This window comes from Pempheris klunzingeri, chromosome 24 (genome assembly GCF_042242105.1).
Source record: "Pempheris klunzingeri isolate RE-2024b chromosome 24, fPemKlu1.hap1, whole genome shotgun sequence".
In the NCBI taxonomy this organism is placed as follows: domain Eukaryota; kingdom Metazoa; phylum Chordata; class Actinopteri; order Acropomatiformes; family Pempheridae; genus Pempheris; species Pempheris klunzingeri.
The window spans coordinates 2,754,662-2,778,377 of NC_092035.1; the positions used below are offsets into that span (position 1 = coordinate 2,754,662).

Consider the following 23,716-nt stretch of genomic DNA (forward strand, 5'->3'; position numbering starts at 1 on the left):
AAGGAATCTTAGTCTTTTAAAGAACTTTTTGTTGATTTGAGGGTATTCTGCAAAATATAGTAAAACAAAACATAAAGAAGAAACAAATCGGTGATATTTAAGAATATAAGCCGAATAACAATCAAAATTTAAAACTTTTATTTGTGAACCAATGACATGGACTGCAATCCATCTGTGCCTTCTATCTTAAAGAATACTAACTTGAACATAAGGGAAAAAAAACAAAAAAAAAAACGGCAAAACGTGACAGCTGGTGCCAGAGCAGGCGTCATCAGACTCTGGCTTCATTGGAGGGGACAGGCGGGCCACTAACATTCTGTTGCGACATCTAACGGAAGCCTTACAGCTTGAATGAGGGGCGGTTTGGGGGTTGTGGACGCGTCAACAAGCGTTTTCCCCTCCAATGAAGCTGCCCAGTACTGCGATGATGCCTGCTGCTGGTTTAGGTCCTTTGAACACAATACAAAAATATGAGCTGGAAGCACAAGATCATTTTTTTTCCCACCTGCTATGGCAAACACAACACTAACAATGGACACGGTGAAGTTTAACACAAAAGGCAGGCTTCACTGTTTTGTTTCATACAAGTGCTTTAACTTTAAAACTCTGACTATTAAAAAAATATCAACCTACACCAGCTGTCAAGTAGAGCGCAACAAATAATACCATAAACATTTCCCATCATATTGTTAATAATAATAATAAAAAAAAGGAAAACTTCCTGTTCACTCATTTGAAAAAAAAAAAAAAATGCACAATGAAACATATTTTTCACCCCACAAAAGGTGGAGTCAATTTGTTGTCTGAGCACAAAAAGTGTTGGATAAGAATTTGTTTTAAGATTTTAGGGGAAGAAATTGGCCGACTCTCCATTTCAGTCTGGAGAGATTTGCACGAATCACAATAGCAAGGTCCCTTCATATAAAGACCCACTAATAAGTCGTATTCACAAGCAGGTCTGAAAGCTGTCCACACTGAAGGCCGTCCTCATTATTTTCCACAACCTCGGCCTGTCACCACCAACAACCAAATGCCTCACAGGGCCAAGTCAGGTAATGGCAAAATGCTTCTTCTCAAAAGTCTCTCTATACAGTACATCTGCATTCTGATATTCGCAGCATTATTTCACCTTCCTCAGTGGGTTTTTTATTTGGAGACAAAATGAACCAAATTGTCTGCGCAAGGCCAAGAGCAACGTGAGACCACTGTGTAAAACTAGCTTTGAATTTAAACCTGGATCTCACTTTGAATGAACGTTTTAACGACCCAAACGATGCCTCACAGACCCACAATGTTCTCTAGCACAGCCACAAAGCATCTGACAAAACGTAGCCTGCCTGCCTGGGAGAACCACCCACGGATGTAACAGCAACCGAGTAAAATCACAACCTCATTTGTTGTTTTGTTGCGAAGGGAGGGGTGGGGGGTGGGAGGGGGGCACCCTGAGTGTTTGACTGACAGTCACCACCAACATTACTGAGGTAGAAATTTGTCCTGGAGGGAGGACTGATGTTTTCATAAGCTCCCCAGCCAGAGAGGTGCCCAGTCTCAGCTTCCACACCTGTACACATTTGTATTCTCTCTCTCTCTCTTACTTACACACATACACACACACACACACAGTTGGACAGACAGATAAACAGCCTTAGTACTCATCTCTCTGTTGTGCTGTCTGTCCATTTAAAATCCTGGGTTCCTTTGTGAGCTGGTAGGCAGAGAAAACCATCTATGGTGACTGGGAATTAAACACTGGGATGCACCTGGAAAAGACACACACATGCACACACAAACGCACGAGGCTAAACAACTACCAATTAGCTTATTTTCAGAACACTTTTAAGCTCGAGGGCGACAGCTCAGTGGCGCAAGCTCATTACATGCTATTCTATCACCTCTGCATGTAAAAAGCACTTTCCCTTTGTTACCTTTTCTACATTCGTTCATCAAAACCTGCCATGTGACAAGTCGGGTGGCTCTTTTCCCTGCGAGGGGCAGCTTCATCAAAATCTGAAAATACTGCTATCCTTGATGGTCAGACTGAAATGAAACTATTAAAATACTGCAGTGTGGATTTCTATATAAACCTAGAAATGTAACATTCAAACAGTTTGAACTGATTGAATGGAAGTGACCTCAGCTCATGATGTAACAGCAGCGCTCTGACGCTGAAGGAAAATAATGACCTAATTCATCCCCAAACTCCAGTCTTTACTCCCAGCCTGGGACTGAACCTACCATCATTTTGTTCGACAGACAACTAAAAAGATGGGCGTCATCAATAAAACGAGTTCCCCAAAAGCAGAGGGAGACAACTTAAAAACAAGGACAGGTAATCTTTAACTGAGGACATGGAATCATACTAAACCTGCATACAGGTCATCAAGCAAAGCAAACAAAAAAAACAGAAGTAGCTTTCTATGGCCATGTTTACTCAAAATAAAAAAATCCAATTGCTTCCATTTTGGTTCAACAGTTTCTATTTTCCCCTGTGTTTGAGGATGACAAAATGATCTCCGCAGTACGATGATATGCTTGTGCAGAGTGGCGTGTAGGCAGCTCCGTTGCCAGGAGACATCCGTAACTTCCAGAGTGGAGATGTGGGGCAGCACTTTGGCAAAGTTTGACAAGATGATTTCTCAAGATTGCCTGGGGGTGTTGAGGTGGGATTACAAGGATGGCAGCATCTGTTGTCCATGAAAATTAAGCAGCTGCTGGGGGGAAAGTTTGGGATGAGGTACCCCGGAGGGAAAGGAGGGCGAGGCTCTCACATGGACTCAAACTCATCGATGCGCTGCTTCGTGTTGCCCTGCCGGATCTGGCGCAGCGTTTTGTATTTGTCTCGGCCCGCTTTCACGTTCTCGGCGTGTAGGACATCGTTCTGTGTCTTCTTGGTTTCATCTCTGGCGTCGGCCAACTCTGAACTTAATGTCTGGGAGAGCAAAGAGAAGGAAGGATGAGAGGGTGATGAGGAAGGAAAAAAAAAAGAGGGGAAAAAAACCAGAACAGAAAAAATAACAGTGGGGTAATGAAGAAGCATAGAGGTTGCAGAGGAGTGAAAGAGGGAAACAGAAACACAAGGACAGAAGAGTAAAAAGGGGACAAAAACTTCCAGTAATTTTAAAAGTAAACATTTGATTGACACGAAGCAACTTATCTCCAGACGTTAAAGACGTTTGAAAATGAAAATTAAAGACGTTTTGCCTCGCACGGGTAAAAGCAAGGCAAAACGTCTTTAATTGTCACTGAACAAATAAATCTTTCCAGTGAGGTGCAACAGACACAGGCCCGTGGGTGGATTCTAATTGTTTGGTATTTTCTTATAGATTAATAAAACTACTTTGGTTGGTGTTTGAACTGTTCTTGCCATAGTTGCCAAGTTCTGGCCGATACGGTAGCCCAGCTTTGACAGACAGCCCCTATGATACATTTTAAGCAACAGTCTAAGCCAGCACGTCTGCTCCTGTTAAAAGCAGGAGCAGAGAGAAGAACGGACAGAATAGTATGCCTTAGCTTACCCTTATGTGCCATTGCTTGGCTGGTGTTTCTTCTTTGCAACAAAACTGCTGTTAGAAAATCATATAATCATGTACATGTAAATCATGTTACTTGTGTCTGAGATGCGAATCTGGCTTGTTTAGATTAAAGACATATATATGTATTGTATATTATCAATTTAAAAAGTGGTTTTATTTCAAATGTTTTATTCATCCGGGAAGTTTCTAGACCTCATTTCAGCGCCACGTCTCTCTCCACATGGGGGTGTATTTTAATATCTTCATATAAGTTTCATTTAAATCCTAAGGAATGAAATGAGGTACAAAGATTCGACCTTTGGAAAGGGTCAATATCATTTTGTCAAGTAGCTTTATCTTCCTGTGTCCAAAGATTTTATGCAGCCCTTTGACAATAGACTTTAGATTAGACTGTCACACGCTGCCATTTTCCAACCCAGCCCTAAATGTTTTCACCCCTTGCTCGTACCTGCAGCTGTTTCTTGACCCTCTCGTTCTTCTGGGCTTCAGTGACGCGTGCCTCTTCGCTGCGGAGGTCCAGCTGGCTGACGCCCTCATTGGAGAGCTCGGCGCTGGCCTCTGCGTGGTTCTCATCCTGCTCATCATGCTCGTTCTCAGCGTTGCCGCCCGGAGGTGCTGGCACCACCGTCATCGCACTCTTCAGCTCCTCTTTGGTCCTCTCCAGGTCCTCCTGGGCTGACAGAGCCTTTAGGTGAGAGCACGGGGAGGGAGAGTGTTAGACAGAGACACTTCATCAGGTTGATGATCAGAGGCACTGCATTCTTTCTTTATCCATTATGAACAGGCTTATCTATGCAAAACTCCATCTTAAATTAGAAACGGTTTAGTAAGAGCTTATTTTAGAGGCAAATTTGTCAGCCAATGTGGTAAGGACTTGAGTATAATTTACATGTTCCCACTTAACTCAACATAAATCCTGTTCAACTTTGATTCAGCCGACAAAGTGTGATTAATACTAAGTGAAGGATTTGCAGACCAAAGTGCAGATCCTCTGAATAGTCACAGTGAGGACGCCAGCGCATGTTGTCAGGATGTAAAATAATCCCTTGCTTCCTGTGATCTCCACTGTCATAATAAAAGGCTTAAAATGCCCCCCAAAATGTTCTCCATCTTAACTTTAATGCTCCATTTAATACTCAGGCTTCGAACAGGACTGAGTCATAGAATTTCCAGATTTTTGCACGTTTATCTGGTTTTTGATCAACGACTACACAGTGCAGTCATTGTTAAACTATGTTTGATGGGGGGGGGGGCAGGAGTCCTTTACCTTGTGCTGCCATTCTGTGGCCTCGTCATCTTTCTTCCTCTTGGCATCTTCCAGGAGAACAATCTTGGCTGTGAATTCAGCCAGTTCAGAAGCCTGGGAAAAAATAGAGACACTGCTGTTACACAAACTCTAGACTGAGACTACTGACTTCTTCTTAACAAACTCATCCTAAATGGTCAAACACCTGTCAGAGAACTGTGTGTCTACAACTGTATACATATCTGCATAAGCCAACCTGTAACTGATCACATCATCAGTTCACCCACCAGTTGTTCCTGGTTCTTTTGCTGGTCTGCAGCTTGTTTAGCCAGCTCTGACTTGGCCTCCTCGGCTGCCTGCTTCTCTCTCTCCAGCCTTTCGGCTTCCTCCCTCGCTCTCTTTCTCTCCTGCTCCAGCTCCAAGGCCTTGCGAGTCTGTTCCTCAAGCTCTGTGGAAGGTTAGGCACAAACATGTATCCCTAAATATGGCACTGAACAACGGCAGCAGGGAAATACAGGTCTTACAGTTAAAAACAACAACAGAGGAATGAAAGAGAGCTGGCTTCAATCGACGTTTCATTCTGGTCATATGAGCATGATGAATGAACATGACTGGCCCTGACTCACATCCCAAGAGAAATTCCCTAATTTGATCGACAGAAAGAGGGGAGAGGGAGGTAGCAGCAAAGACAAAGAACAGATGGCTGGATAAAAAGAAATACGGTACCTTTCTGAGCCTTCATTGTCTGCTCTTCGATCTGTCTCAGCCTCTCCATGAGCTCTTCTTTCTCGCGCTCTATCCTCTCCTTCTCCTTCTCTGCATATTCCCGCTTCTTTTTCTCATTCTCCAGCTGAGCTCTGAAAGTTTTGCAATTACAACTTTTAGATTGGCATTTTTGAGTGAGAGTTACAAGTTGTAAAATGTGATAAAAACACAGTAAGTCATGCACTCTTATCTTGACCTGGATAAAATGTAGCTGATGGTGCAGCACCTCAAAGTGAGTAAAACACTCCTGCCTGATGTATGTAAACGAGTCAAGACTGCCCTCTAGTGGAGAAGCTGCACCAGCTACTTGTCTCTACCAGAAGCCAATGTCTGATTTCCACTGGACTTTGTGGGGTTCAAAATATTTCATGCCTTTTCCTGAAGGCTTTTCTATGAACTCAGAAACAAAAGGATAATATATGTTCTTCTGCGGTACCTCTCCATCTGTTTGTGGTGCTTCTCCTCCCGGGCCTGAGCCTTCATCTGCTGCACCTCGATGGTGTCAGGTTTTCTCCTCCTCATGTACAGCTCGTGGTTACCCATACACAATGCCAAGATGCGCTTATTGATGCGCAGCCGCGGGGCATAAAATACAAAGTCCTGTGGGGTTTGAAAGCACACCCTTTAATGTGAAGCATTATTCATGTTTTCTGTGTACATGCAGCAGGGGGTCAAGTATTTGTTGGCTGCTTTATACTTGTGATGATTTGTCACTCACAGGTGCTTTCTTGTCAATAGGTTTGATGACAAATTTCTTGTCACTGAAAGAGATATTTCGAATCTCACTCCAGGGGAAGCCAATCTTTGGTGTCAACCTGAAAAAAACATAAATGACCAAAAGTAGTTAAGGACTCACACTTTAAACATTTCAATTGGTGTCACTCTCACATGATGGTATAAAGTACAGGACGACTGGGTTGTGGACTGTTTTCTAACATTCAGCCAGCAGGTGGTGCCTAGTATAAACAGCACCACCTTATAAGAAATCATGAGACTGAATACTCTTTTTTTAACTCTACATTGTGATCTTCATTATAATTGTGTGGTGAGGACAGTGACAGTGGATGAAAACTCAAAATATCACAAATAACTTAGCAAGAATTAAAAAGGTTGTGGCTGCTCTCTGATCAGGAGTGCACATAGAAAAACAGGAAAATGAAATACATAAAGTGATGTTAATGAGGTTGCTATCTCAGGAGAGAAAAAGAAACTGTCCCTTATTTCCTTCCTTTGTCACCTGAGTAAGAGGAGGAGGTGATGAACTGAGATAGCAGACAGGAAGGAAAAACAGAGAGAGGAAATGCTACAGAAGTAGTCGTTAAATCTGTCCTTTCTCCTGCCAGAGGACAGGAAAGACTCTCCTACAGTGGACAGACACCGTCTTCCTCTCTCCACCTCTCCCTCAGTTTTCACTCTGAAAAATATCTTTGCTTCTTCTAAATGTGTTGAACATTGTGCATCTCATGTTGGCATCGAGCCTCTCTCAAAGTGAGAAGATTATATAAAGAAATTTTGTTTTTGTTTGGTCCCTTTGAAACAGTGTCAATGGTGTCAGAGCACCGACAAGTTTTTTTTAATCTTTAGAATATGCCAGGTTTGACAGTAACTACAAGACCAGCTCTGTGGACATTAAAAAAAAAAAAAAAAAAACTGAAATAATTTTTAGGGCAGACTTAGTTTAGTTTAGATTGTGCTCCTTGTTGTGAGTTATGAACTGCTGATAAAAATCTTAGGGCCTGATCTTGCGGTGAGGTCATGTGGGACAGCAGGTGTAACAGACACCGTTATGACAACACCTGTTGACACACATCGGTTGTGACATGCTGTGTCATAAGCATCCACCTACTGACCTCCTCATGTTGGCTGCTGTTAAGTAATAAACTGTGAACCACCACTCTGAGCCCCTTGCAAGCATGCGTTTATGTTAAAGGATTCCAAACCACACCAACACATGACGTGACGGGAAATCAGACGGCTTTTCCTGTCCTGTCCAACGAATCTGTTAGTGTGTGCATCGTTGTGTGACTTGTGTGTGACCTTACTTGTCTTCGTGTTCATAGATGTTGAGGCCAAGGGCATCCACGCCTAGCCACAGCTGTGTGCCCTTTTTGTTTTTGATCTCAAAGTAGTTGACGCCGTACATTTCCAAGTCCTGGGCGATTTTAAGATACTCCATCATGGAGTCCTCTCTAAAGAAGAAGAAAAGCCAGAGGAGGAGTTAGAAGATCATATATCATGTGTATTTTCTTTTCAACAACTGTCCACAGTCACATCAGTAAGACTGAATTAAATCTGTGAACATTTTATTTTTCATTTAACAAAACAAATGACCCACTGACTCATACAATCAAATCACACATTCCATTAAAAGGCAGGTCAACACTATCAGATCGACTGTGGAGACTTCCAGCATTGTTCCACACCCTCACACGACATAACAAGCCCAAACACGTACACTCTGATACAAACAGTAGGAATGTGCTGAGGAAAGTTTGACACATACCTGAGCATTCCTCGGTGTTCTTCGTGCCAAGTCTGTATCCTGTCCTCCCACTGCTCCTTGGTCAGCTTGTGCTGCTCCAACACTCTGTGGAAACAAACAGAAACACAATGACTTTGCCTGAGAGGATGCTGAACAGCACAGAATTATTTCCTTGAGAGGAAATCATTGAAAATTCCAACAGGGAACAAGACGCATTCCAGGTTTCTCACCGACAGTCACTTGGGCTCACAGCAGAGCCGTACAGTAAAGATTGTGGCACATTTCATTTGGATGTACCTCTGAGGCAGCAGTCTGTCGTGGGTAAGATACCCAGGCTTATGGGCATCTTTGCTGTAGTCTCCATACTTGGCCTGGACAGAGTATGATGCCAGTAGCACTGCTGTCTCTGGGGGACAGTAGTTCTCATCGTTTAGGATGGCCTCCTTCACCTGGCAGGATGGGAGAGGGTTAAACAGTTCACAAATTAAATTCAATATATTCAACGCTGATGCTTTTTTATCCACAACAAATTAATACATGAAATAAAAAAGAAAATATTTCCACATGGTTCTTCATTATTTAAAGTTTAATTGGGACGGTTTTAATGTCGTCATCCCACACTCCCTCATCTTCTGCAAGGGTGTAATAGCAACTGACTGGAGACGTAGGACCACCATCTGTTCATCCTTATGCGCCCATCTTCTAATGTTTGTATTTTCTTTTGCATATTTTCTTCAAATTTGGTTGATATCTGCACTACACTTGGATGGAAACGTGCAACCTACCTGCAAGAAGAAGAGTCTCTGGGTGATTTCCTGGATCAGTTCCTCTGAGACATCCTCGGGGTAGAACTTGGCTCTGAACTTAAACTGCAGAGGGTTCTCTTTCTTCACATCCTGCTGGGTCACCTGGATGAAAAAAACAAAAACAACTCGTCATCAGCAGATCTTAAACTTTGCGTCATCTCTACATATCAGCGAGTGGCCTGGGAGGAACATGTCACAACAAAGCTTGTGACGCTGGCATATTATGTGATTTTTTCTTTTAATCTATCTCAAGACACATTCAGGAACAGTTATAAACAAGCATATTCATCACATGACACTTCTGTAATCAGGTCATTGTCAGTCGGAAGAGATCTTTTGATATCTGGGGACATGTGCTACTGGCCTGGCTGTACATAATGTGCACATACACACAGACAAAATAGTTTCCACTGGAGCCTTGCTTGTTAGAAGAAATCCTGTCACAGGTCATGTTGAAAGCCAAGCATTGGTCTGCAAAGGCATCAACACACACACACACACACACACACACACACACACACACACACACCCTGGCTTAACAGCTCTTCAGTGAAAGGGGAAGGCCCTAAGTCACTGTCTCTCGATTAATTGCATTCACTGTGCTTTAGCGGCAAGAATGTCATGAACAATACTGTCAAAGCATCAAACAAATACGGTTAGTAAGATAAAATAATACATAAAAAGAATAACAGAATGGCAGAAAGCAGTAAACATGTATAATTCATCAGTGTCAGTCTTTATAAGAACAATTAATTATTGAAGATCATCAAATAGTCTTTACAGAAGTTAAGGGACAACATTGGTCGGTTGTTTCTTTCCAGTATGCGATATATTTTTCTTTTTGGTTGGTAATAATTTGGTCTGGTCTGACTGGGTTGTTGTTGCTGTGCAGAATCAGTGTGGGACTCTGAGATGTGTTAAGTTGTCTGCAGGCAGCCTCTGGACCAGCTGTCTGTCTGTCTGTCTGTCTGTCTGTCTGTCTGTCTGTCTCTCTCTCTCTCTCTCCAAGCGTGAGGGGGAATTTCTGTCACGCATACTCGGCAACACAGTCACACTGTAATAGGAGGGGTGTTAAGGCTGGAGGGTGTGTTGGCCTGACTGATACAGGAAGCCTGTTAAAAGAGCACATCTGAGGCTCAAAACCACAGCAGAGCTTCTAGGCAAATCCCAGACAGACAATAGACACTGATGGAAGACAGATAAAGTATGAAAGAAAACAAAAGAGAAAGATCCTGACAAAGAATTAAAGAGAGGAGGAGGCAGAGACAGTAAAAAGAAAAAGACAGTAAAAGAGTGTGTAAATGAAGATGAGTGACTGACCTTCTTATTGAGTTTGAGCCAGGTGATGTAGCCTTTACTGTCCACATACTGTAGGCCAAAGAACCAGACCTCACGAAGTCCCACCGTCTTCACCACCTGAGAATAAAACAAAATGAACTGTGAATTCTTACAGGTGCAAGAAAAATCATTCTTAAAATGAAGTTTATGACAGTAAACAGGTGGGGACACATAGGGTGACAACCTGGCTGAATTGAACCAAGATCATCATTAGTAGATGATCCACATCATCATTTAAAAGGACTATGGGCAGATGCAAAATCCAAAATGGTTCGTCGTGTATCTGTTATATTGTACGGTTGTCTATTAATCAAAGAGAGCACAGCCAACAAAATCCTGTTACTGAATTTCATTTTAGCTTCCTTCAGAGCAAGTTGTGCACGTCACATTTGGTATCACACTTTCTTCCTAACAAGCAGTGCAACAGTCTTTCATATTAGACTGCAGTTTCAAGTGTTTTTGTGTCTATGCTCCACAGGCGTAACACACCCTGCCTCTCTACTTGTTTGGAGTGTGTGGGAACACATGAACTGCCTTGTGGTGTGTGACTGGACCATGGGCTCTATTGCCTTTCTTTGTGGTGCTTAGATGTGCTATTAAATCTAACCATGTGGCTCTAAGAATCTTAAATGATAAATAATAATGTAATGATAATGATAAGGTGCGTGCATGATGTGTTTGTGTAAATCTTTTGGTTCACAAGGAGCTGGGATGAAGAGAATATTGTTGTTCTTGTTGTGTCTGAAGTCTCTGAAGCTACTGAATTTATGAGACAAGGACACGATGGAACTCTGGAGATAAACTCTCCAAGATGAACAAACACAAACCGCTTCTGGTGAATAGTACAAAGAGGAAACTGAGATTCAGATGACATTATTACCGAGCCAGCTAAATTTGAGCATGCTTTCTATCTGAAAATGCTCTTGTTTTGGACTGCCAACAGCAAAAGTGAAACTCAAGTCAGCACATCCAGAATGAGAGGTATAATATAAAGCCACAATGCAGGGTAAATTTAGTAGTTAACAGCTGCTTACGCAGATTTGGCTGTTTTAGAGTCGAAATTTGTAGTTATGTCACTCCTGCTCACCTGGTCAAAGAGTTGTTTTCCTGTGGTATTGGGCTGGATGGCAAACTCCAGCTCTGCATCCATGGTGGTCACACGGACGTTGATCTAGGAAAAAAAAAAAAAATACAACAAGAAGTGTACTTTGTTTGCCATATTACATTTTAATATTTTACATGTTTACAAGTTTCCTTGAACTGCACATTGTTTTGTTTACTGTGATAGTTTTACACTGGGCAAAAAAAGTTAACTTCTGATTAAGCTTAACAGCATTTTGTTAAAACTATTAAGTGGATTGGCCAAATAGGCTTACTGAATATTAGGGATAGAAATGAGGACTGTCTGTGCTTAATTCTTATCATCTCCCCATTGCTTGTCGTGGAATAAAAGACTAAAACACAGTATATGTTGTAGGATGTGGCACACGTGTACCAACACAACTGACGAGGCACGAGTGCTGCTGTCTCACTCTTTCTCAGTCTTGTAGGAAATCACAGAAGAGAAAGGAAGGTTTCCCCAGTATGTGGCAATGTATCAATGACCTGCAATCCTAATCCATGTTTAGTAAAGGGACTGTGTAAACTTGTGTCTTGCTCCCTCTTTCCGTCTCACACGGCCAGGGTGAGCAAGCCCCACATTTCAAATCACCCTACTACTCAGGGCCCCTGTTGGGGTGGAGTAGAGGATAGAAGTCAGTCATTGGCTGTGCCCTGTTAAGTGGTACTGGAAGTAGGCATAGCAGAAGTTAATGACACTAGACAGAGTAGATCTGACCTCTGAGGCATCTGACATCCTTCCTCCCACACTGGGATGTACGTTGCTAAGTAGTGGTTAACGAAATGAGAAAAGAGACGGGGGAGGGAGGTGAGAAGTAAAACGAGAGGCAAAACGAGTGCAAAAGCAAAAAAAAAAAAAAAAAAAGCGGGTGACATAGAACAGCAACAGGAAGAACGAGGGATGATCAGGGTTGTACAACTCCTTTTGAGATCAAGTTACAGCGAGGTTACTGTAGAAGAGCCAACCATACAAAAAAATGGAAAGGAGAAGGGATACACAAAAAAGAGGCTTCCTTTTCCTCTCAGCAATTACACACAAAACCTCAGGAACGCTGACTTTGCATTTCTCTCCCTCTCCCCTGTCTCTCCTGCCTTCATCCCACTCCGTTTCTCTGAACATCCCTGCAATAAATAATCCATGAAACTTGTGTCTATACAGCACATAGCTGGACTCCCCCACACCACATGCAGCTCAGAACACAATGTATCTGCCTGTTTCCCTCTCATTAATTACCCATGAAAAGCTGCAGCACTTTCTCCACACTATAGCCATCTCACATGAATACTCATGCATGGCCTCCACTATCGCTGTGCAACAGTCCATTTATAGAACTTTACTTTAGAAAAGGACTGTAAACTGTATCCCACATGTTCATAATCTAACCTGCTTAAGGCCAAGCTTTATTTTGGTTGGAAAATGTGAGCAGCTTCCCTGGAATTAAGGTTTTTTTTGCCGATCTTCAACCAGCTTTGTATCATTATAGTGTGGGTAGTTTAAATATGCAAATGAACAATGGTTAACTTTCCTCCATGGTGCCTGCATCCAGAGATCCATGCTCATTTGCCCACAAAAGTCCTCCGGATGATACGTTTCTCGTTGCTGGCTCTAGGGCTGGTGTTTGCACTAAAGATTTTAAGGTCTTTCTGTGTGGAGTTTGCAAGTTCTCCCCGTGCTTGCGTGGGTTCTCTGCAGATTCCTCACACAGTTGTCCGTCTCTATGTGTCGGCCCTGTGATTGACTGTGATTGTCCAGGGTGTACCCCGCCTCTCGCCCAAAGACAGCTGGGATTGGCTCCAGCTCCAAGAGACCATCTTTCCAGCAGTGAAGTACTTCAAGTGATTAAATCTTCAATCAGGGACATTTGTCATTTACTGAAAAAAAATATGATGTGCTCTGTTGCCAAGTTGTCTTTCAATTAAATCATAATTAAATCAATTCCTACACTTATGGATGGAGAATTTCTAGTCCTAGTTCTAGTCTATTCTTGAGATGAGTCTAAATCACTCACAGTCACATAATACAACATTATGGCATCATAACTAAATCCATAGAGTTTTATCCTCAGTGAACTTTACAAAACAGACCAGCACTTGATCCAGGTGCTGGAAGTTTATGTAAAAAAGTGTGCAACAAATTCCATCACATTTTATGAAGCCAACCAAGGCAGAACTTTTAACTACGTGGGCAACATCTCAATCTGAAGCAGGCACATAAAAAAACCTGAAAAACGCCACATCTGCAAAAAAACTGTTCATGGGTCACTGACAGATGAATTAACTTTGTGTTGGTATCAAGAGGGGCTGTCTCATTGACACTCTGAGACAGGAGTAGTTATGGAGAATGTAGTGCTGATGTAGTGGTTTCCAAGTGACCGGCCTTGAATGTCCCTTCCCCTGCATTTGTGTGGGGCCCGCTTTTGTGTGTCAGTGTCAGTGTGTGTGTGTGTGTGTGTGTGTGTCTCTGCCAAAACACAGCAAAGCCACAGAGCAGAGAGGTGGAATCCTGCAGGGAGCAGACGGTCAGTTAATCCTCTCTCCTGCACAGAGAGGGGGAGGAGAATAGGGACAACAACATGCCGAGGCACTAACACGGCTAATCACACACTCCGACAACTGAGGAGTCTCGAAGGAGCCACTTTTTCAAGTCTGTCCTTATATGACGCCGCCACTGTCTGGTGACACCAGACACACTGACTGGGCAGCATGACAGTTCCTAAAACGGAAGAATGACTCCCTTTAAAAAGAGAGAAATATCAGTTACAGATAAAGGTTAGAAGTAAGAGGTAGACCAGCAGGTGCAAACAGGGAAAAGCATGTACACTATCTACGTGTGTTCGTTTAATGGTGCCACGCCATATGAGGCCTCCTGCGTGTCATGGTGTGAACTGACATGCCTTAAAGTTCCTAAAAGCAAGACGTAAATAAAGTAAGTGTAACACAGGATGTGCACTTGATGCTGCTGAGTCATCTTTCAGTTGCGTCAACATATCTGTTGCATATGTTGTGACTGAATGCACGTCTGCAGCTCATTCAGATGTTCAGATGATCACATGCTTTGTACTTTACTAATGATTTAATTTCAGCGAGCCCGTCAACATCTTCCTGATAATGTACATCAGCAGCAGGAAATACATCTGTTTCACAAACACTCTTTTCCTCCTCTCTCATTACTTATTTTAAAAACAAGACATAAATGTTTTGCATTAACAAATTAAATGCATGATTAGATATCAAGTTTATTCTCAATATACTTGGCATTTATACAATTTCACAAGAAGGGGAGGCCAATATGAAAGTACTGTGTAACGGAACAAATGTGTCCTCTGGTCAGGATATGGAAACACTGTTTCCACTGCAGGAGCTGTTCTCACGTGATCTCACGCAGCCTGCTACCTTAAAGTTAATGAGATTTGTGTAGACATAGAGGAGGAGAATGAAACTGTAAATACAGAGCGGGAGGACGAGACAACCCACTGCTCCAGTGAATTCCACTCTCCGGATACACAAGTTCCTCCAGCAAGAGCGAGACACTTGCCTGGTGACACACTGGCTAGAATGGCTGCCTCAGCAAAGTCAAAAAGCATCACAGCTACATCTGGTAGACGTTGAGTAGGAAGGTAACTCCATGACCCTCTCCACTCACATGACGCTGAGGCCCAGTGGCAGGCGGCTCAGAAGTTATGACGAGGCATTTTGCATTTTCAGCATATTGGTTTGTGTGTTTTTGGTTCATTTCCTTTATTCTGCTCATTGTTTTCCACCTCCCTCTCCCCATGTTCCACATGACAGATCTCCTGTCTCATACGTAACACTTTACTGTGCTCTCCCTCCTGTACAGGCAGCATCACTGAACAGACCTGATGCTGCAGTGACAATAGTTAAAGCACAAACTTGACAAGCAAATGCCCAAACGAAGGCCAACAGAGATGAGAGTCCAATGAGTATCTCAATGAGTCTCCAAACCAGTGACTGTGCCATTTCCATTTTGTTGTTGACTCATTTTGTGCACTTTTGGGATGTTTGTCAATCCCCTCTCCATTTCAACTGCAAAGATGAGTTCTCACTCAGACGGGCCCTTCGTTAAATGTGCAGCTGTTTAGTTACTGTAAGCTGTTAAGAGGAGCTTTGCTGAGAGAGGCCTTAAGAGACACACGCGTACGTACACACACACTCCAATCAGAGGAGCTGCTAATCTGGCCTGCTGGGCTCTGAGCAGCTGTCTGTCCCTCTGATTAACCCCCCTGCAGGGTGAGGCAGGGAGGGAGGGAGGAGTGGAAGGAGGAGTGAGAACAGGGGAGGAATCACTGCTACCTACAAACAAGCATTCATCCACTTGGGGTACAAACAGGATCTGAAAAGTTTCCAGTGATTTTATTAGATAGCAGGAATAATAAGAGGAAAAAGGAGGGCCTTACTTACTCTACTTGATTCTGGACCTCACTTTTGTATTGTAAAAGAGGTGAAGGGTCAAACAGAACTGGCAAACAAAGTTTTAATGTTGCCCAGTATCAATATTGCAACTCCTTCCTTCCCATAGTGTATCTCCTGAGTACTACAACTAACTCCCATATCTCTTTCCTTTTCCAATTTCATATTATTCCCATCCAAACTGGCTGCTTCCTTCCCTGACAGTCCCATAGTGGTCTGGAGATAATCCTCCCTCTTCACTTTGCTGCTGTGCTTCCACAGAAAAAGGATGTTGACTCATGGATGGGCCCGAATATACACAGCAGGCCCTCTCTCTGGCAAACAGGAAAACAGCCACAAGCTAGGAAGCCAGTGAGGGCCCTCTTCCTGTGGGGTGCTCTCACCTCATAATTCGCCTGCCCCCCCCTCGGCCCAGAAAGACCACCAAGCAAGAGGGGTGGGATGTGATGTCAGGATATTTAAGAAACTGCACATAAGTCCCAACAAACAAAACTGTACATGTTGATAGACTCCCTGAAATGGACTGTTTTTGCTTTAACCACGCAGATGTTGATGCTGTCAGACAGGGATGCTAATATCTAATTCATGATCAATGAATCATCGTTTTAAAAGATCCATTGACAGTTATATTCCAGGACACTAGTTAAATCAGTTTCAAGTGGTTGACGGCTGAACAGAAAACTCACCTTTGACCATAAACTACTAAGAGCCTGGATAGCTTGCTTTAAAAGTTGCTATAGCTCTCAGCTGTTGAAAGGCTCGTTTTATTTATAGAACAATTTCCTTCGTTGCTAAGATGCATCTCGACTGTCAATTATGCAATTAAGTTTTGAAGAAACTGCTCTCAGATCTTGCTTAGTCACTGATCCATTTGCTAGATAAGTACAAGTGGAGAAGGGATGAGAGAAGTCACTCTGGAGCAGCACAGCTGAAATGATTTGCCAATCAAAAGACAATTCATCTGCAACAATTTGAATCACTGATTCATCACTTCAATTATTTATCAAGACAAGAAGTCAAGACTTTTTTCTTTGCTTCATATTTTAAATTAAACATAAGCTATTTGAACTGGCATCATCATTTTTGACACAAGACTTAACCTTTAATATTACAACAGCCCTAATCATTCAGCTGCTTGCTCAGGAAGAAAAATGAAAACTGACAACTTTACCTCCAAACTGAATTTAACAGGATGTGCTCAGAGGTGCCTGCAAAAGTCTTACCGTAAACAAGAACTATGCACGAAACTATGCAAGAAACTCAGAAATCCAATAATTATTGCTAAATCACTAAAGGAAAAACAAACTGTGTACCATCCCTGCCTGCTCAACAAATTGCAACTGTTTTAACGCCTTGGTTACAGATGAGTGCCGACATCGATACGTAAGAGGCCTATATCAAAAGTTTTGCTCTCTGGCAACAATCCCACACAAGGTCACGTCTGATGCGCCCTGCTCTTGCTTCCTCTGTTTGTTGTGTCAGTGCCTCCCTGCGACAAGCTGTACTTTCTCTGTCAGTTATTGTCTGCGACAGAGACGTCGCTCTCAGCAGGACGGCCAGCGCTCCGCTGTCCTATGAGCCTTTTGGGATGGTGCCCTGGTGACTCAGGGGACAAGAGGGGAAGTGGAGGATGACATCAGTGCCTGGCTGTTCCTCTTCTGCAGCTTCCCAAACGCCCCCCACCCACCCCACCCCACCTACAAACACACAAAAACACCCACCACCGCAGGAGCTAGACAGCAGATGTGCTTCACTTGTGGTGAAGCCTGACGCCTGTTGTTTCCAGTTCCTAGGAAAGTTTCTGATGTAAGCGCGAGCAACTTGACCTTGAAATCTTTCCATGAGGGGAACTCTAATCAAACACAATGTAAGCTTAGCTTTGATATTCATCAAGTAGACCAGAATTCATTAACTGAAAAACTCAAATACTCAGTGCTGCTGTGACATTGCTCAAAATCTCAAATTATGTAACATGCAATATCTGCAGACGGACAATCTGTTCATGATGAAAAAGCAGGATGACAACGGTGGGACAGCCTTGAAGGGACTGCATCAAATCGGTTTTGTTTTGGTGTTGTTCACATCCCAGGACCCTGGCATTCTCTCCACCCTTTAAGCAACAATGGCAGCAGTGTTGCAGTTGCCTGTGGGCCAGGCCGTTCATTTCACACTCTGACTGTTGTTTGCTTGGAAGAGAAGTATGAGGAGTGGGGGCAGCCATGGGGATGAAACTGCCACTTCCCAGAACGCACAAATGTAGCTTTCATGACAACTGGAGAGCAGTGAGTTATAGACGCAGACCAGGCAGGAACAAACACGCAACTTTCATGTTTCTCATTCATATCATATATCCTGGGCCGCTGTTTAATATGTTGCAACACTGCAGCACTCTGATGTTGAGCAATCTGAACCAATTAGCAGGGAGAGTGCCTAACTCAAGTGTTTCTTCCTGGCTCCTTCCCCTTAGTGCTGCAATGCTGTACATCTTTGAAGAACTCTGTATGATAAAAGCTGCTGACATTTCTGTGCCAACTCTCATCTAGCTCCTTTCGGCCTTACCGGTTTTGGCATTTTTGCTTCCTCTCCTCCTTACACCTGACAGCTGAGAGGATAAATCCGTCACAGGGCGGCAATAACACCTGTATCACAGGATCTGAAAGGGAAAGAGAGAATTTTACTTTCAGGCGTGCAGCATACATGGGGGAACAATATTAGCAGCTGTTTAAGTACAGTGTTATTTACTTGTTTTGTATTCTCAATGATTTGGCATGAAGCAATGCATTACAATACAAAAGGTCATCTTTAACTTTAGCAGACATTTCAACAAAATTGGAAGATTTTTATATTAGGATCTGTCAGTCAAGCTCTAAATTCAGTGGTGGGGAAAATATCATGCATGCAGCAGAAAATAACCGAATATAAAGTTGAGAGGGGAAGCACAGGACTCTTGAAAAAACTGGAACACATCCCATTCCTAAATCTGTTAATGACTACAAGACAGAGAAGCCCCAAACAACCAGATTCACAGAGAAGTGCTTTTGCTTTCAGTCTCAACATGCACTACCACTTTGCTGCACATACGGTAACGATTGCATGGGTGTATGGGGGGGGGAAACTAGACAAAATTACTGTGGGAGAGAAGACTGAAAGACAGTCGGGGCTTTATGTGATGACTCACGGACATTTTAAACTGATTATCGGTTAAACTTTAGCAGAATAAAAGATGTTTTTATCCATTTGACTCTGTATCTCATCATTGCACACACTAGATGCACTCTGGTTGGTAATGGCCTGTGTTGGATGATAAAGAAATTATGCATTTCACCAAACATTTCTGGTACATGAACTTGTCACATCAACCAGATCTGGATAGTCTAACAGGGGCAGATGGTCCTGTACTCTGTCAGAGATCCAGTATAAAATCTCAAAGCTTAAAGAGTGTTCTACTGAACAGAGATTGCTGCAGGGCACTTTGCAGATGGGATGATTTCTAGCTAGCAACCAGTTTGATAGCTGCCATTTTCACATCAGAATACATTTACAAGCAGCACTGATCAGGCAGCTGTCCTGTCAACACAATACTGGGATATGTCTCTAACAGGTCCGCAACTATATTAATCAAACGTACTTTATTTTGAAATCAATGTCTCTGTTAGTGTTGGTTTTCCAGAATAAGACCACCAAAGGACCCCCCAGCTACTCCATATTGGAAACTGAAGACAGAACAATGATTACCATCGCACAGGGAGTAATAGGGTATATTTTTCTGACTGCTAGTGGCCTTAAATGTTGAAGAAAGCCGTGTGGGGGAAGCCCACTGGACATTTTGAGCCGTAACGGCCGTAACGTTACTCCGCATGAAGACGACCACTTGTAGCTTGTGAGCAGTTAGCTTGTCTGTTTACCCGCCGACAGTTCGCAGCCGTTACACTGGGAATTAAACGCTTTTTAATGTAATGGTGGACAACTGTTGGCAAAACGTTAGCTACAGCCGAATGACACGACAGTAAATTTAATAAAATACGTACATTTGTCTCATTTAAAAAAGCCCTTTTAGCAGTTAGTCTCGTTACTATTAGCTTAATTTCAAAAATACTCCTCATGAAGTCAAGAGGAGGCTGACATTTTGAAGCTACTGGGTGTAGTCTACATAACGGGACAAGCCTAGCTTCGCTCACACGTGAAGTTTTAAAGCTTTAAAACGCTGCCCATCATTCACTCGCCACCAAAATCAGAAACATCCCCATTAAATGTGTGTTAAGAGGACAAGCGCGGTGCGTTCACGGGCAGTTTAAGGACGCGCAACTTCGCACAAGTCAGCTTTTTTTTTTTCTTTTTTGTGTCGTGTGGTTTAAAATATGAATCGGTCGAACACGAGGATATCCGCTATTGCATCAAACTTGTAGCTCATCTTTTAGGGAGAGGCAACTCACCGGGGGGACGAAGTGTGTCTTTAAATTGATAGGAGAGCCTGGTAGCTTCAAATAGTGACAAAATATCCACGATGAGAAATTCCGTTCAAGATTCCGTTCCTTGTCTCTTCGTGATTTTAGCCGAAACAAATTCCCACAGACATGGAAAAACCGTTGAAGTCTTAACTACCATAAGGCGATTTGGGGTGCTAGTGTCGAGCCAGCCGGAATGAAATACTATAGCTTCCGGTCTTAACTTTAAAAATAAAAGCCTCACGGAGGCGTGGAGCGGGGTTATATTACAAAAGAGTTTGGGTATCACAATCTTAGCCACCTGCTCATCTATTAAAGTTAGATTTTAAAGTTAGAAAAGAAGAAAAGTGCAACAGTCACAAGTAATATAACGTGGCATTCAAAAATGACACATACGAAAAACAAACACTGCTTTAGAGCAATATTTTCAGCTTGTGTGTTAACCATCTACCGAAGAACTCCAAGTTAAGTTTCACGATTTTTCTTCTGTACACTTTATTGTTATATATTATTTCCCTTTGTTTATAGTTACGTTTTTTTTAGTTTACTTTGAAGGAAGAAATGCCGTATTTCCGGTCATGTGTTCGGTTTCCGTCGCTAACTTAACCAAGCTAATAGTGGAGATGTTCAATATGGCTGTCAGCAGCAGAGGTGTGGATGCAAAGCGGGTATGGGGCGTGCATCGTGCCATGAGCGGTATGGAGGGTGATTAATATCAGACTGAGGCTTTGTGAAAGGCTAAATCAGTGGCAGAGCTCCCCTCTCTGGACCCTCTGGCGGACTGCATCTGTGCATTGGCTTGCAGTGGGAACACTTGAAAGCATGTGAACCCAATCTGCAGCTGCAGAATGTTTCTTGCAGTTTAGATTTGTGCAGGATATATGACAAAAAAAAATGGAGGTGCATGGGGCCTTTATGTGTCTGTGACTTAAGCCTATGCCATGTAAATCCTTATTTATTCTCCAGCCTAAAACCTTTGCCAAATATCATCCTCATGTCCTTAAGTGCTCATTTTTCATGTCATTCTTTAAATCTCTGATACGCATCAGCTGTCCTGCCAGTAAAAAATGCTTTTTCTTCACACTGCCATTTAGGTCTGCTACAGCATGAAGCTGTCTTAGTCAATATTCCACATAAAAATCTTTTTTCTTACTGGACCTGTACTTTGAGAAGCCCTGGCTAAGAGATTAAAACTGTGCATGTTCAGTGCTTTCTTATCCTATCTGATAAATATGATCTCTAGCTTAATGTCTATGCGAATAATATGACAACAAACTATTATTCTAACTACATCTTATTTATGATCAGCAGCAGTGCTGACTCCTAAGAGAAGAAAGCTTTAGAATGGGTTTTTGATGTGTGGATTCAGAAGTCGTTCTGCTCTTGTGTTTTTTCTACCACCAGATGTCATTGTGGCCCTTCTGGTGGCGCCACAGATAAGTTACACACAGTGGAAAAACTTGCTTCAAACAAAACTGACAGTAAATGAATCAAGGAAATAATTGACTGAGTGATGAACCGAGTGATAATCTGAAATGACTTACTGAGTTAAGGCTGACCTGTCAAACTAGTGTGAGCTGCAGACACCTTGGAGGTCTGGATGCTTTTGTAAGAATGTCTTGCAGATAGAAATGCTCTCTGACAGCAAGGGTGTTCTCAGAGCTGCATAAATACACTTGCAAGTGAGCCTCTCATTCCATGTTGGTCCTCTGAGAATGAACAATGCCAGAGGACAATCTATTGACTCAGTATAATAATGTTATCAGATTGTACTGGTGCAATGCATCTTGATCTGAAACTCTCTGAAAATCTAATTATTCAGATAACTTAGTAAAAGGGATTATTGGAAAGGCCTTGGAGTAACCAAAATATCTCTTCACAGGAAGAGGAAGAACAGGTAGGAGGAGGAGGAGGAGGAGGAGGAGGAGGCAGCACTGAACCGCGTTCAGTTAATTGGGTAGGCGGAGTTTTGCTTGGAATAACGTCAGGTAAGAACACCGCATTTTCACTATAGCAGTCTGGTGCACGCAACTGTCACGATGAAGCAGACCTAAATAATAAGCACAACATCTTCTTTATCAACCCAGGGTGCAGTAATATGCATATGTGTAAATAATAATGCAGTTTGCTTACAGGACGCATGGAGGCAGCGCAGCACTGTCGGTAGGTCCGCTAATTCATTTACTGAGACATTACTGAGTGTTGTTGATGAAGAAGTTAGCACGCCAAACTCCATTATTAATCGGGCAATTTAAACGTTTGTATACCGACAAAGGAAAACTATTCACTTCACATTGGACACTTTGATTAACATAGCCAGGCTGACAATTCGGCATACAGGGGCTTCACAGATTTTTAATAAATGTGGACAAATTTGAGTATATGAATCCATTGTTTCAACACCACAGTGTGGATAGGGCTGTTTTGCTCCCCCACTGGGCTCCTCACTTTGGTGAACTGGTCTCACTAGCAAATAACTCATTTCAATTACCAGTTGAGATGAAATAAAAAGTAAATAGTTACAGTATATATGCATTATTTATTTCTCAGTGTCCAGCACTTTGCATACAGTAGCTACACCCATGTGTCCCCTCATTTAATTCTCACAGGTGTCTGTTGCAAGTTGTCCTTTCAATTAAGTGGAAAAAAGTTTGGTATATCTAATGCAATGAGGTTGCATTCATGTGTTTTGTGCTCTATGATGATGCTCTTTTAATCTCTTTTAATGTAGGCTACTGTTCAGCAGAGACAATCCAGTGCTGCCTGATCTCCTTGATTTGAAATATTTGTAGAGGTGTTAACTTTAAGTTAAAACTGAAAGTGATTTTTTTTTTTTTTTCCCCCCCGCTTTCCTCGGATAACACATAAGCACTTAATATCTGTTGATTCATTTGTTTCTGTGTGCTGTGGACATCCCCTAGATCACGACTGTGAACTTGGCTGTGAGAAGTGTCACATTGTATTGCATGTGGAACTAGTCTTCGGTCTTTATTTAGCCTGGCATATCACCACGTCACAAGATCTCTGTTCATATGACTAAGGGCATGCTGCTCTATTGTCGAAGCAATGAAAGGAACCACTGTCAGGGAGCTGGTAATTGGATGGGGAATTTGATAAATTTGCTTTGATTGTTCTATCACAAATCATCAGGTGTGTGTGTGTGTGTGTGAGAGAGAGAGTCTACCAGAGTGAATATTGATGCACATACACCACATGTGCCAGAAAACTGCTTAAAATGCTGAACTCTGACACCATGTGGAACAGGTTTTCACTTGATATGACGGCTAAATGGATTTACGGAAATTAGCCACTCACGCTACAATTGCAATCAGTTGAAAAAAAATGCACAAACTGCTTAAATTATATGTGAATGTATCTGTAACAGCTGATTCAAATCTTACTGAACTTGGATCACTCATCAGATGTAGGCACAGTTCACTGGAGGCATTAATCTATTGTGGAGACGTGGATTTTTTCATGATAGTAGGAGATAGTATGTCTCTCTGCAATATATTGTTATCTATTGTCACAAATGAGCCCGAGCTGATCACACA

At 42.5% G+C, this 23,716-nt stretch overlaps 1 protein-coding gene across 1 annotated transcript; it reads right to left on the minus strand.

Moving 5' to 3' along the window:
- Positions 1 to 121: 121 nt before the first annotated feature.
- LOC139223505 (radixin-like) lies at positions 122 to 20,343 on the minus strand. The gene is made up of 15 exons (XM_070855430.1): positions 20,151 to 20,343; positions 18,277 to 18,370; positions 11,258 to 11,341; positions 10,153 to 10,248; positions 8,812 to 8,934; positions 8,324 to 8,475; positions 8,048 to 8,131; positions 7,587 to 7,733; positions 6,263 to 6,359; positions 5,981 to 6,144; positions 5,506 to 5,636; positions 5,067 to 5,227; positions 4,801 to 4,893; positions 3,982 to 4,218; positions 122 to 2,929 (listed from the first exon to the last, which is right to left on the minus strand). Exons 2-15 carry the CDS (start codon positions 18,286 to 18,288, stop codon positions 2,765 to 2,767), a joined length of 1,746 nt encoding a protein of 581 aa, XP_070711531.1. The 5' UTR covers positions 18,289 to 18,370; positions 20,151 to 20,343; the 3' UTR covers positions 122 to 2,764.
- Positions 20,344 to 23,716: the final 3,373 nt, after the last annotated feature.